General features: G+C 41.1%; 1 protein-coding gene across 2 annotated transcripts in view; it reads right to left on the bottom strand.

The window, feature by feature from the left end:
• Positions 1-17,434, bottom strand: part of LOC109305701 (multidrug resistance-associated protein 1-like) — a 61,503-nt gene that overhangs the window by 24,149 nt on the left and 19,920 nt on the right. For both annotated transcript variants that reach the window (XM_019528750.1, XM_019528751.1), the window contains 8 exons: positions 15,731-15,868; positions 12,713-12,859; positions 12,049-12,133; positions 11,874-11,940; positions 10,096-10,222; positions 7,466-7,642; positions 2,979-3,146; positions 1,881-2,073 (listed from right to left, as the gene is read on the bottom strand). In XM_019528750.1, the coding sequence (XP_019384295.1) occupies positions 1,881-2,073; positions 2,979-3,146; positions 7,466-7,642; positions 10,096-10,222; positions 11,874-11,940; positions 12,049-12,133; positions 12,713-12,859; positions 15,731-15,868 (1,102 nt within the window). The remainder of the gene's footprint in view (positions 1-1,880; positions 2,074-2,978; positions 3,147-7,465; positions 7,643-10,095; positions 10,223-11,873; positions 11,941-12,048; positions 12,134-12,712; positions 12,860-15,730; positions 15,869-17,434) is intronic.

Raw genomic sequence — 17,434 nt, 5'->3', positions numbered from 1 at the left:
TATGGTGACAAATGCAGAGCAAAGCAATGTTGATACCCTTTGTTGTGTCACTGAAAGGGATAACAGTATTTCAAAAAGGTGGTAATACTCTGCAGCTTCATTGTGGTGGACGTCTACTACATCTGTGGTGAAAGAGTACAAGCAGCAAGAGTGGCTTGTGCTCTCCCACCACTCCAGGCAGGTGCTCTGGAGGCTTGAGAGGCCCTCAAGCCCTGAGAGTACTTGCCTGCTTTCCCTACCTAGAGGGGCACCCCATGTAATCTCAGGGTGTCTCTCCATAAGTGGGAAGTCAGGGTTCCCCACAGAGTCAAATCTGGGGCGGGGGCATGGCTGTGCAGAAACAAGCCCATCCCTGCTTGGTCAGACCCATGTCCAACATCTGGCTGAAGAAAGCCCTGCTTTCCCTGCTGAGTCTGACCCAAAACAAGTGGCAGGTCTGGCTGAGCACGGACATCATATCACCCCTTGTCCTGCACCACCAAGGGAAGGATAAGGGATGATGTACATTTCACCCAGTGAAGCAGATCAGCTGTGCCACATCACATTGTGGCACAGCTGATCCACATCATTCAGCAATGTCTATTGCTAGCCTAAGTTCACAGAAATGAGGGTGAGTGGGTGTAACGGGGAATCCTGGCTCTGTTACTGAAGAAGCGGTGTGGTACCTTTCAGGGCAGAGACTTTATAGCACAGGCAGCCAGCAGAGTAGGTGTTGAAGGACAGCCCTGTAGTTGGGTCAGCTGACTGGAGGCATCACATGACAAAAGAGGTATTCAGGCCACAGTTGTATAAACCCTAGGATTAAGCCAGTCCAGGACACCGACCCTGAGAGTTGTAGGATACAGAGCTCCTGGTAGCAGCATAGGGGGGACAGCCCTGTCACTGCTGCTCACCACTTCCTGCTGCTGGGATCAGAAGCACTGCATGGAAAGTGGGGGAGTGATGCACACCCCTGGCTCCATTCTTCCCTCACCCCCTCGTTAGGCAGCATCCACAGCTTGTGCCCTGCTTACATGGTGGGGTCCTGGTAGGGCTGGAAGAAAGCATCTCTGCAGGCCTGGGAACAATAAAGAGCTACCAGGGTAGAGAGTAAGAGATGCCTATTATGCAGGCAGGTGGTCTTTATTTCATGTTAATCCTGGCAAGAATTTGGGTGTCTAACAGAAGGCTGAAGTGTTTTAATTTAAGGTGTACTGGTGGCTTGGGTTGAGAACCACAGGGCTGCTTTGGAGGTCCCATTATTGTCCTAGGAGCATGTGACTGTCTTGAGCCCTGCTGAGGGCAGGTTCAGGTAGAGCAGATACAGAGCCCAGAGCAGAGCACAGTAGAGCATGGGGCCATTGAGCCCAGAGCAGGGAGGAGACAGGGGCTGGAGGCCTGGCACCTGAGAGGGGCAAAACCAGGGCTGGGGCTCAGGGGCCGGGCCTAGAACAGTGGGCCATAGCTGTGGGACCAGGCAGAGTAGAGGAGAGGAAGCTGGGAAGGTTAAAATCCCAACAAAGGAAGAAAGGCCTAAAATGGCCTGGAGATGTAGGGACAAGTGTCCCACCGACTGGTGACTCAAAACACCTGTGAGGCATGGTGTACGGAAGGATTGGAGCCATGCAATTAACCCTTAAGGCATGGACCCCTAACATGCCTGGGGTCCTTAAGTTCGTGTAAGATCAGGGCAGCCCCCCATGCTTTAATAATGCTTTATATTAAGGCGTGGTGGGTAAAAGAAGGGTGGAAAGCCCTGAGGACAGGGTGTAAAGAATTTGCTTAGCCTTCATGGCCAGCCCTAGAGATGACCCCCTGTTACAGTGGGAAATAACATTTTAGCAACTTATGTGGAAAGTTATATCTTTAAAAAACATGATATATGCAAAGATACTACATACAGTCACTTTTTATTGGTAGTGTTTCTTCATTTTTGTTTTCTGTGCTGAAGACTTGTAGTAGTTCAGCAAAATTGGCTCTTTTTGAAAGCAGCTCTTGGTAGGTTCCCATATCTGCTATCTTTCCATTTTCCATTACTATTATAAGATCTGTCTGAGGCAGAAATGCCAAGCTGTGTGTCACTAAAATACGAGTCTGAAACACAGAACAGTTTAATTCTTTTCATGTGAAAACACTGTATGTAGCAACAGTATAGATCCTATGTCAGCAACAGTATTGTTAGTATGAGGATTACATAAAGAAGTGCCATAAGAATTTCCTTCTCATGGCCTCTAAAGCAGGCATGCTGAAGAAACTATTATTATTACTATATTTTTCTTGCATACCACCTTCCCCCTGCCTCCCTGAAATAAGACATGTACCATTGGAAGGCCAAATAAAGGAAAAAAAGGCCTTTTCCAGAATCTTGCCTGCCATTGCTGAATGCAGGAGAGGCAGAATGCTATCATCAGCATCACTCATCTATTTACTGCAGCCATACAACTAGAGATTTAACCTTGTCAGAGCCACTGCTAAATGGGCAGCATCAATTTGACAGCAAGTGTGACAGGGTTAAATGTGCAGTTGTACAGCCTCTCCTGCATACAACCATGAGGTAAGTATGCAGCCATTCAAGCATCCCAATGCTTCCATTATGGTGTGGACATCAGTTTCCTCACTTAAACACACACCTCAATTTTGGAAGGCTAATTTTTGTGGAAAGGTGAGTATGGTATGTGAGTAAACACAGTACAATTAATTACAATAAACACTAAGTAACTATGAAATGCTGCTTTGTCCACAAGGTCCTTCAGACTGATATATTATATCTGATATTTCTAGAATAGGAAAGAGCTCATGTCGCAGTGAAGTACAAAGTTTTGAAATCTCTGCTTTAGGGGAAACTTGGATGCTGCAGCTCTCCTAAATACACCTGAAATGGTGAATGACTGGCATTCCTAAATCTCTGCCACCTACACAGACGTGACTGAAGCCTCTCAGTCTGCTGTTAACTTTATATGAAGTATCACCAATATTGAAAAAAAGTCTGCTTTGTTTACCTTGTTTTTTAAGAGCCCTGAGGGCCCAATAAGCTTTTCAAAAAGATGCTTTCCAACATGTACATCTACAGCTGACAACGGGTCATCCAGAAGATATATGTCCGCATTGCTATAAACAGCTCTAGCCAGACTCACCCTTTGTTTCTGCCCGCCACTTATGTTAACTCCCTAAGAAGAGAAAATACATCAGTAGATCAAACTTGACACAGCTTTTTTTTTTGTTTTGTTTTTTTAAAAACTTCTTCAGCTATTACTTCATTCCTAAATATGACTATCGCAATATAATCATTGAAAATTCCATAAAATAGACAATCACCCTTGGAGCTATGAACCTGATTTACTATCACTGCAAACCTGTATGTCTAACTAATGTCTGTGAAAACAGATCATATCAATAGTCTCAAAAGGAGATAATTTCTATATTTTCCTGATAGATATAGAACATCTTTCATGCTATTGGAGGCTTTTCTGTACTTATATATGATTTACTTTTTTTTCTCATTTTGCTTGAAGGTTATAAAGACTATTTAAACATTTTTTTTACAGGTTAAAACTGCTGTTGTAAGTGAATAGCAGAGCATTACTGTAGGGACACAGCTTAACTATAAACCAGGTATATTTCTTTATAATTGGCTATAAATCCATTTACAGATGGTTCCTAATGTTTGCCTCACTTTATTGTAAGAGCCTATGATTATGATTTTCCTCTCTGATCCCCCCAGTATCTTCCATGTAAGATCTCTAAGTGCTATAAGCAGGCATGGAAAAATATGAATTAATTCTTTATTTTTTATATATATAAACAATGGGAAAACAATTAGGCTTTGAAAGAGCAGGAAGAGTAATTTGCAGTCTGCATCTTTGTGCATAAACTGGGAAAAAGGGTAAAGCTGAGAGTTTCAATTTTGCCATGTAAGTTTCAACATTCTGGATAAAGGAAACTCCCTCGTTTGATACTAGTATGGCAGTAGCTTCAAGTATTTTAGCTATAAGTAAAGTCTTCAGACTAAGAACGCATACCAGTCTTGAAGCCCTAGTAACAGAAAAACATTCTTTTGTCATATCTTACAGGCAAAATATGGTACTTATTGTATTTAAATAGGTAGAGTCTCTGGAACCATATTTCCTTGCCTGTCTCACAACAAATCAAAACCAGAATAGTGACATTTGGGAGAAACAATTCCACAAGAAGATAGAGCAATTTTAGCCTGTCACCATTAGCCAGCTCAAGTATAAATGCACATGAACAGTTTTTCCCTAATACACTGAAATGCCCTTGTTAACCACTGTAATGAAAACAGAAACATTAGTTCTACTGTTTATAAGCTTCTGGTTCCTTCTCTGGGATAGATCAGCATTTTCTATGCAATATGATATGTAAAAGCTAAGTGTTACCTGAATGTTTTCTTTTGTTGGTATTTTAAAATGCATAACTACTAAAGTTTTAGTATTACCGTTCATCATTATTCCAATCTGAAAATGGGTCTGTCTCATAACATTTCAGATTTTTTCCTTATCAGAATGGCCAAAATAATTGGCATGAAAAAACTGCTGGAACAATGACATCTGGCTTCATCTTTTCATTATTAAAAAATTTATTTTTTGAAGATAAATCTTGATATGGATACAAGCTTAACACCAGCTGCTAAACACAAATAATTACAATGTCATAGGGATAATGGAGACCTGGTGGGACTCCACCCATGACTGGGCCACAGGTATAGACGGCAAAAGGGGCGGGGGTCAAGGAAAGCTATGCATCCCTGCAAGCCGACACTGGCGCTCAGGGTGAACAACTGGAGACCCTCTGGGTTAAAATCCATGGGGAACATGGCACAAGGGACACAATGGTGTGAGTCTACTACAGACCCCCTACCTAGGATCAAGAGCTTGACCAGGAGTTTGTCAGGGAATTGGCTGAGGCTGCATGCTCCTGGTGCACGGTTGTCACGGGAGACTTCAACTACCCAGACATCTCACAGGAAGAGCGCTTGGCGAAATCCAAGTGGTCGCAAAGCTTTCTCTCATGCGTGGACAACCTCTATCTGACTCAAGAAGTCTACGGGCCGCTGAGAGGTAAAGCGCTGCTTGACCTGGTACTGGCAATGGGGGCTGACCTAATCAGCGACCTAATGATCAAAGGGAAGTTGGGTGACAGTGACCACGAGCTGATCACCTTCACCATCCGCCGTAAAGCTGTCAGGTCAGTCAGCAATACAGAAGTCCTCGACTTCAGGAAAGCTTACTGCTACAAGCTAAGGAGGCTTGTCAGTGAGGCCCTACAGGGCCACAACCCAAAGGGGAGGGGAGTTCAGGAACAGTGGTTGCTCCTCAAGGGAGCAATCCTGGATGCACAAGCAAAGTCATCTCGGAGGAAAGGCAGCAAAAGGGCAGAGCAACCCCCTTGGCTCTCCAGGGAACTAGCAGACCTCCTGCATCTAAAAAGAAAGACCTACAAAAGATGGAGGATTAGATCTACCTCCAAGGAGAAATGCTCTGCACTGGTCTGGACCTGCAGAGAGTGAACCAGGAAAGCCAAGGCTGCGATGGAACTCCAATTAGCTACAAGTATCAAGGACAATAAAAAGTCCTTCTTTAGATATGTGGGGAGCCAGAGGAAAAGCAAGGGCAACATTGGACCCCTGCTAAACCAGATGAGACAACTGACAACCAATGCCCAGGAAAAAGCCAACTTGCTAAATGGGTACTTTGCGTTAGTCTTTCACCAGTCCCATGGGATGCCCCTGCCCATTATGGGGCAGGGAGGCCCAGCGAGAGAGATTCTTTACCCCTCATCAGTGCTGACCTCATGAAGAAACACCTTGAGAGGCTGGATACCTTCAAGTCAGCCGGCCCTGACGGTTTACACCCCAGGGTACTCAAGAAGCTGGTTAGCATCATAGCTTAGCCACTGGCATGGATTTTTGAGAACTCCTGGCGCTCTGGTTAAGTGCCCGAAGATTAGAAGAAGGCCAATGTGCCTATCTTCAAGAAAGGGAGGAAAGCGGATCTGGAAAACTACAGGCTTGTCAACCTGACCCCTATCCTGGGGAAGGTCTTGGAAAAGATTATCAAAGAGGCTGTTCTTAACAGACTGGCTGATGGCAACATCCTGAGGGTTAGCCAGCATGGGTTTGTTGTGGGTAGGTCTTGCTTGACCAAACTTATTTCCTTTTATGACCAGGTAACCTATCACCTGGACAAAGGAGAAGAGATTGATGTTGTATATCTTGACTTTTTAAAAAAGCCTTCAATCTGGTATCCCATAATCACTTGTTGGCAAAATTTGCTAACTGGCCTTGGCCTCACCACGATCCATGCTGGCTGGGGAATTGGCTCTGTGGTAGAACCCAGGGGGTGGTGGTTGATGGAAGTCAATCGTTGTGGTGCATTGTGCCCAGTGGGGTCCCTCCAGGCTCCATCCTAGGGCCTATACTATTTAACATCTCCCTTAATGATGTAGACATTGGTGTCAGAAGTGGACTAGCGAAGTTCAATGATGACACCAAACTCTGGGGTAAAGCATCCACACCTGAGGACAGGAGGGTGATTCAGGCAAATGTTGACAGGCTCAGGAAATGGGTGGATGAGAACCTGATGGTGTTTAACACAGAAAAATGCAAGGTTCTCCTCCTTGGGAGGAAAAACCTGCAGTATGCTTAGAGGCTCAGCAATGCTATGCTGGCTATCGCTGCAGACAAAAGGGACTTGGTCATGATTGACCACAAGATGAACATGAGCATTCAATGTGATGCTGCAGCTAGTAAAATGAACAAAATGCTGGCTTGCATCCATAGATGCTTCTCAAGCAAATCCCAGGACGTCATTCTCCCCTTGTACTCGGCCTTGGTGAGGCCACAGCTGTAGTACTGGGCCCCAGTTTTGGGCTCCACAATTCAAAAAGGATGTGGAGAAGCTTGAGAGAGTGCAGAGAAGAGCCACGCGCATGATCAGAGGTCAGGAAAACAAACCTTATGATGACAGGCTGAGACCCATGGGACTCTTCAGCCTGGAAAAGCGCAGGCTCAGGGGTGATCTGATGGCCACCTATAAGTTTATCAGGGGTGACCACCAGGATCTGGGAGAACGTTTGTTCACCAAAGCGCCCCACGGGATGATGAGTCGAACAGTCACAAACTCCTTCATGACCATTTTAGGCTAGACATAAGGAAGAACTTCTTTTTTACTGTCTGAGCCCTCAAGGTTTGGTATAGACTACCATCAGAGGTGGTTCAAGCACCTACTTTCAACAGATCCTCAAAAGTATTCTGACAACTACTTCATACAAGATTTCTTAATGCCTAAATATGGGGTTAATTACCTAAATTTTTTTGGGGAGCTGGGCCAAGACTACTGGATGAAGCACTGATTAGTCATCCTTTCCAGCATTTTTCATGTTACACACTAATTAGCAGATTAAACACAGTTGGAAGCATGTGTGAACATTAGCTCAGCTGAGTGACCTATGATGACTCAAGTTCTCTCACCCTTTCTCCAATCTCTGTTTGATCTCCATTTGGTAATTGCTCCAAATCTGGTAGTAAAGCACAGGCTTCCAAAACCCTCTCATAATATGGCTTGTTTAGACCTGAGCCAAAGAGAATATTTTCCTGTAAAATAGAATTCTGAATCCAAGCTTGTTGGGAAACGTAGGCCACCGAGCCCTAAAAAAGAAAGAAAAGAAAAATAAATATGCTCTCACTTGAACAGGGCTTCAAGGGGAAGGGCAGAATTTTAAAGACATGGTTGTTCAAACATTACCTCAAAGTAACGGCTCCAAAATATCAGCTTTATCAAACTGTGTTATCATTCTAAGAAGTCAGTTATTACAGACCAGACTGCCTAAAAGATTCATTTTTAGAAGACACCTACACACTGATTGGTATGCCCAGTTATGTCACCTCTACCTGGATTGACTTTTAAAACCTACTTTTGAGTAGTATCACTGAGGGTAATGTTTATACAGTGGCATATAAAACATGCTCTGTCCATTTCCATGCACTAGCTCCAAGACTGTAGCTGCCTTAGTGGGGTGCTACCTTTTAACCAGAGACTATTTGTTCATGCATGCAATACAATACTATGGTGGATGCACGGCTGGATGGGAATGCAGGATGTTTCAGCATGATGGTTATCAATGGGCACGTCTACACAAGATGCTGTCACTGTAGCAACATGCTACAGCGACACAGGGTTGGTGGGCGCAAACTGTGATGCCGCAACTACGTCACTGTAGCAACACACTCCCTTGCTATAGGCATTATTACTACAGCAACATAGTAGCTAAAAAGAACTGTGTGCTCCTGGCACGACAGTGCAGGCTGTTACTGCACCATCACTTAGTACTTCCAAAAGGAATTATTAAATAACAGCACAGTAACAGCAGCACCACAGGGGCACATATAGACGTGCCCAGTGTGACACTAGGCAACTTTTTCAGTCCTAAGATCTGCCTCACACAAAGATACCAAAAACTGGGACCATATTTTGGATATGACAACCCCACTCTCCAACCATGATCTGATTTAGTTTGCATTTTTTAAAGTAAAACTCATTTTAATAGGTTGCTCAAGCTGTAATAATAGAGTGTAGTACTTCTTTCCAGATGCTACTGTGGCTACTTATTTTGGGCTTTCACATATTGTTATTGAGCTAACTGGATGAAAATACCAATTGACGACTAGAACTATACCTGACTAAATGATTACAATACAGCTACTTCTTGCTTAACGTCATAGTTACGTTCTCAAAAAATGCAACTTTAAGCAAAATGATGTTAAGAGAATCCAGTTACGTCACGGTAGTTACTTACTAGTAGGCGGTGGGCAAACAACATTATAACTGAACATTGCGCGACTTTAAACAAGTATGTTCTCTACTAGATCAGCGATGTAATAACAAAACAACATTAGCCAGGACAACGTTAAAAGAGGAGTACCTATAGTCCCTTGGGGGATTAATCTAGGAATCTACTAATTTTACTAGGAACTAATAGAATTCTTGCAACATTATCTGCCACCCTATGAGCTGATACTAACTCCTGAGCAGTAGTTTTTGTTTAGCTCCCTTTCCTAAACCTACACTGTTTCCCTCCTTTTAAAAGGGTGTTGTTAGATGTTAAATGGTCTTACGACAGGAGTCTTCATGCACTACGATGGGAAAAGATGAGCTAAGTGCCCTCTAAGCACCTCAAAGTTATGCCTCTTCAAGAGATGATCATCTGCAGCTGGTGTTAAGCAGCTTGTGTTGCAGTAGTAAGTCTGCTACAAGGGGTGAATACAATCTGAGGTCTGGTATCCCAGGATGCACTACTCCCAGTTCTTCCCGTCCTCCCCCAACAAGGCAGATGACTTAGATTCATCATCCAGAACTCTACTGCCACAAACAGACAGAGAAGGGACAGCCATGGGTAAGTGGGGAGATAGGGGGAGAAGGGGTAGGGAGGATAGGGGAGGTGCCAGGTAACTGGAGGGCTGCCAGGGAGCTGTGGGGGAGGGTTAGTGAACAGAGAACCACTACAGAGCCTTACAGCTGAGCAGCCATTGGGCAGACTTGGTAGCTCCTAGCCACATCCCTGCTCACCAGACCTCTAGCAGCAAATCAGACCTTTGCACATTAGAGATGGCATTAACTTTTTAATGTGCAACTGCTCACATCATGTTCTAACTTTAATACTGTCTAACATTTCATAAAATTGCAAATTGTAATATGTACCATGATTCTTTTCCTTCCCTAAGAATAATCCACTGTGGCCATGTGCAAAAAACAGTCACTCCTACATATGGTCACAATTTTATCACTGTTCCAGATCAGCCATGCTTAAATCCTTAGCAGGATACATGACCGAAATCCTTAAGGATTTTTATAGTGAATAATTATACATTTAAATAAAAAGGAGCTATATCATATTACCTTTTGTGTAAGAAGCTACACATCATCCAACAATAAGCAATGTGAATTTTATCCCAGTTTTCTCAGAAGAACATGCTGGCGGTGTCTCAGAAATATTTAACTGCCAATGCATTTTTTTATGAATAAAAATAGTTAATTCTCTGAAGCAACCCTATATAAATAGTATAATTATAGTGATTTTTTTTTTTTTAAAAAGTGACTTTACCCTTCTTTGGACTGTTCCTTCCAGTTTCTCCATTTCTCCCAGAATAGCTGAAAGGAAAGATGATTTTCCAGATCCAACTTGTCCAACAACAGCAACTAAAGCACCTTCTGGGATCCTCACATTCAGACTAGAAATGTTTAGACAGACAGACACCATTTATCCCCCCTGTCAACACTGTGCTGTTTACAGAGTAGTATCCCCCTGTAGCAGATGCTCAGAAGGACAAAATACTCAATCTACCCCTACAGTGACTGAGGAAACAAACATTTCTGTTTGGACATCTCTGACTCTAAAAGATTCTGTACTCCTCAGAACCCTGAAACAATGGCTTTGCAAAAATAGCTGCATGTGTTTGCATGTTTAAAAAGTTTTAAAGTTTCATTTGGTCACAATATATTGTGGGCACCTTGAATAGGACAACCCCTAATTTCTGTCTTGTAGAGCATCAGTCTTATTACCCACCTTCCTAATGCTTGATGTGCCTTCAAGCATTTTTTGCAATAAAGTTCTACATTTCACAAAAATCTATTTTACAGCTTCTTCATAGTGACCCATCTATTGTACTTAGTACATCTGCTTTTACAATATTAAGATAGTGATTCAACTTATGCTCTCTGTTTCCAAAAGGATTAAATTCTATTAGATTACTGAATCATAGGCATAACAACCTTCTCAGCAGTGTTTTTGTATGAATGCAGTTTCAAAATCTCTTGCATTTTTGCATTAAAAGACTACTGTATTGTCAATGAATTGACACATGCAAAATTGAGCTTTTTGTAGAGAAATTATACTTCTGCGATGCATTTAGGACTTGGTGTTTGGTTGAATGTAAAGCAGCAGTAGGAAGAGGAGATGGAAATGAGATCACTTTAATGAGATAAGGATGAGTAGCTGGATATGTTGTTTCATTTCTGTTTTGTTTCTGTACTACATTTCATTATGATGGTGTATTATACACCATTACTAGTTCCTCAATGTAGCTGGTTGCTAATGCAGTGCCAATATTGATACCAAATTTGCCCAAGTTCTCTGAAACTCCCACTGTCTTAGTTTTTCCAGGACACTCTGCAGCATGATGATGTATCTTTGTGTACTAACTTTGTCCTTGTGTATCATCTCTTAATTTAAGCATTTCTTAATTTGCATCAAACACTAGACCTGAAAAAATCTATGACATGGCCATTTAGGAAACAGAAATTCTTGGGAATTTGTTGTTCTTGCAGTAATATTGACAAAAGGAAAAACTGTTTCCAAGGTGGAGACCCCAGTGCCAGCAAAGTTAAATTAAGGAAGCTGTACTTAAAAACAATAAGAGATCATGTATGCTTCCGGGAGGGCATATAGGAGACATCTTGTATTCCTATGTACTTGTGTGGCCACCCATAACATGAATAGCAATGCAGAAAGTGAAACTGCCTCTGTAAAATTCATATACCCTCCCCTCCTGCAAGTGAATATGATGGGCAAGGGGACTAAATATCAGCCTCGTTCTCTTTGAAGATGTAGGCTTATAGTAGTACCTGCATGTCAGGAAACATCTGCTACTCTGGGTGAATTCCTTTTCTGGAGTAGTGGTGACATGAGGCATAAGACTGTGGTCTGGGGATTTGCAATCGTCTACTTGGGACATTCTAAGACCAAAAAAAATTCTGCCCCCTAGACTAGGCAGACCATATGTCATCATCTACCAAAATGCTATGGAAATGCAGTGTAGCAGAATGTGAAGCCTACACAGATGTTGTTCAAAGTACTTATTAAAAATGGTACTTTTTTCTTACTTATTTAAAATTTGTCCACTGTTCTCATCCCAGCGGAAAGAAGCATCAATAAATCCTACAGCATGATCTGTTGCAGTGAAGAGAAAGAAACAATGACTCAGAAGCAGCTGCCTAGTTGCTATTTCTGAATAATTAGTGTACAAGATGCAAATGAAAAATATATGTGCCAGCTTACTTGCACTGTAGTTTGTGTCAATATTTTGAGGATCGAGGTCTTCAGAATTTAGAAAGTCCTCTAAACGACCCAGAGAAATTTTTGTCTGTAACAAGTACAAATATTTACATTATTTCAGATTCTTAAACAATACTTCAAATACCTAGACTATATTGAGAGAAGCATGCCATGCACGGGTTTGGTTTTTTTTTAAATGGCCACTGTTTCATCCAGGGTTAAATTATTTGGAGTAGTTTTTCTCTATTTGTATACTTTCCACCTTCTGAATGCATAACTGTTAGAACATAAAGCTGCTGCATTATAGGGATCAGCCCCTCCACCCACTTTAGAAATCACTCCATATGTGCATTTGTCCATGCTTTCACATGTATGGAAAAAATAGATTGAGCACATGCAGAAATAACAACAGTATTTTTGACAACTGTTAGTCATTTCTCATAATACACTAACATACTTCAAAAGATATCAGAGAACTTCTATCTCTGAAGTTCTACCATCCAAGCCATGAAAATACTCCATTACTCACCCAACTAATATAATAACATAAGACTCGAAAAAACTGGGCTGCTTAGCCATCCATTAAATGTAGATGAAACCACATGATGATAAATGAGAGAGGATCGTATTACCCTTTACAACGCTCATACATATTTTGTTTTTTTACCTGGGCTACAGCAGAGATCACAGCTGGCAAATCAAACAGTGGCAGCCGTAAAATATTAAACAAAGAGATGGATGTAAAAACTTTAGCTGCAGTTAAAACATTCTCTTCATCCAGGAGAAAATAGATTCCAAATGTAGCTAAAGAGACCTTTAAAAAAACAGAGGGATTTTTGTTTTTCCATTTGTACTTTTCAACGATTTCTTAAAGGATAAAAGCATGAAATTAACGGAAGTTAAATATAAACTAACATACCAAATACCATCATCAACAAATTAAAATAATACAACCATGGTATATAGAATAAATATAAGCTCTTGTATCATATAATTAAAATATTCCATTCCTTAATTAAATATATGCATAGAAATACTCTCACAGAATTTCACATCCAGAGTATGTCAAGGCCCAATTCTCTCCTTTTGTAAATGTGGATTTGTGTACTTTCCTTACCCACAGAACTCCTTGTATGCCTATATTCCAGAGTTCATATGCACTATCATTTTAACTAGCAGCACACATGATCACTGAGCTCAAAAAGAGAAGGAGTTTAAGTTACTGCTGGGTAGGAAATTGTTTTCCCTTGCTTGGATAATTTTCCAGAATTAAGTTTATTTTACCATCCTAAATCAGCACAATGAGCTGAATCTCACCAGATTTTACATGGGTGCGCTGCACTTCATGTAAACTAACTTAGATGTATCATACAGAATTGGTGCATTTTACAGGCTTATGTTTTTATTAAAGTTGATAAAAAGAACTGTATGTACATTTCTGCTTTTGGCCTTAAAAAAATAGGACACATTCATTTTTATTTAACATCCCCCTCCATCCAATTTGTAAACTGAAATCTTGAAAATGGGTTCTTTAATATAGTTGTACTGTATAATCCTGAATAGCCTATTTAAATGACTAACATGGTTTGAAGGATCTGGACCTCAATCCTCCCTTTCAACATACAGGGATAAACCTATTAGGTTAGGTATAAACTAAGTCCTCAGTTGAATGTTTTTACACTAGATGAGGCTCTGACCCATAATTTCTCTCGTGTAAAGAAGTGATTCAGAACGAAAGTTTAAATGAATTCCTGATACAGTTCCACTGCTTAAGCTGTCTAGATGACATGTAGTTTCAGTTTCTTAATTTGCAGAACCTTATAGATAAAGGCATTGTTCATTTAAAAAAAAAGAAAAAGTTTGGCTCTTTCAAGTTTCTTAAAAGCAGCACGGTATACTGGCCAGTGGCCACATAGGGAAGTGCTTTTTTTTACAACAGTTTTCCTATGAAACAAAATCATACAATTTTCTTTTATTTTCTAGAAACGACATGTTACTAAAATTATATTAATGTATTATGCAGCTACAGTTTCACCACTGAAACTATTAACATTCAGTACTTGTACAGATTTATATACCATGCCACAGCTATGAGTTAAGGGAAGAAAATATGTGCGGAACCACATACTTTACATTTAGCTGTTCTCCACGCTGCAAGGGAGCAGCATGGGGGTGGGGGGCTTGACCCCGGGAGATCCAGGAATCCAAAAAAACCTGCATTTAAAAAAAAAAAAAAAAAAAACAGCAAAAAGCGGAGCAGCGCATCCAGGGGCAGCATGTATCACTCAAAACTGGAGCCTGGATAGCCAGAACTATACTCCAGCTGCCAGCCAGACTGAGAGTGGCAGGATTGCCGTTGCTGGAGCCCCAGGACCTCAGGTGAGGCTGCTGGGGCCAGCACTGGGCTGGCCCCAGCGGCCTGCCGTACCTAACCAAGGGTAACCTGTCACACACAAGAGGGCATGTGGCACAATCATTCCTTGGCGACAACTAGGGACGGCACAAGGTGTCCTGTTGCTAGTTGTCCCCAGGGAACCAAATGTTCATGCTTGTGTGGATGTGGCCAAAGTAGCTAAATTCTTTTCCTAGGGCTGCACAGCAAATGAGTAACAAATCAGGGATAAAACTCCTGAATTTCCAGCTTTCCTTCATGAATTCAGTTTTCTGGCACATCCACCACACTCTCTGGGTTAGCTCAGGGGAACAGGTACACAGGAAAAAAATTAAAGTATTGACTTAAGTTGTGTTTATATTTCTCTGCTATAGCAATTGCCTTGATATAGATCAATAAGAGGGAACATAAAAATACCTGTTTCACTTCTGAATGTAACTATGCTATTTAGGAAGCAAGAAAGCTGGCAAAATAGATAGCAGATTTTGTGAATAAAGCGAAAAGCTTTGTTTGAGTCACAAGATATTAAAGAAACACACAAAAAAATTCTGCCTCGCTCCATGAAAATGATGATCTTCTGTCCATCTCAAGTACATTTCCTAGCACAACTAGACTTACATTGTCTATAGTCAATTTAGATTTAAGATATCTTTTTCCCCACTAACCAAATTATTGCTTACAGACAGAAGTATAACAGGACAGTTTGGTATCCCGGGCAGTGGGAGCACAAGGGGTGGCAATGGTTCTTGGCTACTGGCAGTAGTAGCACAGCTGGCCAAGAAAGGATGTTATTTTTCTGCCCCTGCTTTCCTCCCCGCACCAAGCTGACACCTAGGACTGCTGTCTCAGTTGCTCCCCCTAACTTCTGCTAGTGCTTACATAAGAACTTGAGCCTATACCACCTCTACTCTGACACCATAATCTTATATTTTTAAAAACTGATCACTGAAATAAAAGCTTCACTTAAATGTTTAGTTGGTATAAAGGTAAGAATCACTTTAAGAAGAATGTGCAATTCTCTGCATGAAAGATTAAGGGTCCTCTGATTATGGTACTTCACTGAAACTCAGGAAATCTGGATTTTATTCTTGGCTTGCTGTATGAATTTGGACAATCCACATCTTCTCCATGCCTCAATTCCCCTCTGTAAAATATTTTTATTATAGTATTTCATGATCTCACAGTGTTTGTGATTATAAATTCATCAACAGTTGTGAGGCTTTTAGATACTACAGTGACAGAGAATATGTAAGTAATCAACATTATAAAAATGTATACAGTCAAGAAACGTACCAGAAAAGGAATACATGTCAAAGTTAGCATAGAGAAAGTTGCCAAGTATCCAGATGACTTCAAAACATCTATTTCGTGTTCTCGAATTTCCATAACCTTCTTCTGATAGGATGTCTCCCATGCATAAAGTTTGAGAATCTAAACAGAAATCAAACTGAAAATTACCTTGTAATAAATCAGGAGAAATGATCGTAACTTTTGGAACAAACTCATTTTTAGTTGTCTGTAGAGGTTTTAATATTATAAAACTGTAAATATATAATATCCATTTTCCCAGTGGATAGTTTTAAAAATGAAATATTGTCCTAGTAAGACTCAACATAACTCAAAACTGAAATTCAGTTAGTCTATAAGGTACCCTGTCTTCTGTCAAAATGAAATTACTGCTATTCAGAATAGCATGTGGTAGCACCCTTTAGCTCTATACATCTCACTATGTCCTTCTTCTGTTAAAATAATTATTATTCCTAGGTATTCTTATCTCCATTTATCTTTCTATGTGTTTTAGTTAGCTAAAATTTATCTAGGCAGGTGTCAAAATCAGACTTCTCTGCAAATGTCCTCTATCACTGGCTGATAAAGAAAATATCAGTTTGGTAGTCCAAGCTCATATTTCACTTTCCTGGAGAACCTGGTATAAAAATGAGTATCTTCAGCTAGGAAATCAATCAAATGCTTACCTAATTAAGGACAGCATGTAAAGTGTGCTCAAAAGAGTTTGGCTGACAACTTAAAACAACCCTATTGCTGTTATACATAACATGAACAAAGAGGCTGTGTCCACATGAGCATGGACATTTGTTTCCCCAGGGACAAGAAGCAGTGGCACACCTTGTACCGCTGCTACTTGTTCTTGGGGAACGTCCATGCCATGTGCCCTGGCACACAGCAGGTTACTGTGGTTGGGGTAGGAGAGGCTTGGGCTAGCGACTGTGCTGGCCCCAGCAGCCCTACCTGAGGTCCTGGGGACTAGGAAAGCTGCAGCCATGGGACTCCTGCAGCTAGGAGCCTGGCCAACAACCAGTGTGACTCCAGCTGGCCAGGCTCCGATTTTGAGCAGTGCACACTGACACCATGTGTGCTGCCTGCTTTTTTCCTGCACAGATTTATTGACCCTTGGCTCTCCTGGGATCAAACCTTCCCTCCCCCACAACACTGCAAGGCAGCAGCATGGAGAATGCCTAAATGTGCAGCCTTTTTCATATGTATAGTTTCTATTAAGTGCATGTCTTCAGTCTGAAGAATTCTAGGATTTTTTCCATAGGAAAGATACTCTGTAACGGTGTAACCTGACATTGTTATTAATAGTACATGAGATGAATAAAGGAAGAAAGGCCTTGGGCCTTCTACTGACAAATAAATAACAGTCCATTATAACATGTTTGTACTGAAAACGTTGCTCTTACTTAAAACCAAATAACATCTCAGCTAACAGAACTTCCTCTCTGTGTAATAATAATTTAATGCTAAGAATTTGTATGTCCTAAGCCATATTAGCAATACTGATTACATCTAGAAATTCAAAAACTTGAGGGGAATACACTATAAACTATGAATTACTTGAATATGGGTGTATTTTAGATCTGAAGTATAAATGACAAATTGTGATGGTCAGGAAAAAAAAGTTTGAAAAGCTTGTTTCCTTTTTTTCACTAAAACGTCACTTTTGACAGAAATTTGCAGACATCTAAAGACAGTCCATTC

Source organism: Crocodylus porosus, unplaced genomic scaffold (genome assembly GCF_001723895.1).
Source record: "Crocodylus porosus isolate Cpor-Errol unplaced genomic scaffold, CroPor_comp1, whole genome shotgun sequence".
Taxonomy (NCBI): Eukaryota; Metazoa; Chordata; order Crocodylia; family Crocodylidae; genus Crocodylus; species Crocodylus porosus.
The sequence above is the reverse complement of the archived record's forward strand: the minus strand, read 5'-3'. Positions and strand labels throughout refer to the sequence as shown.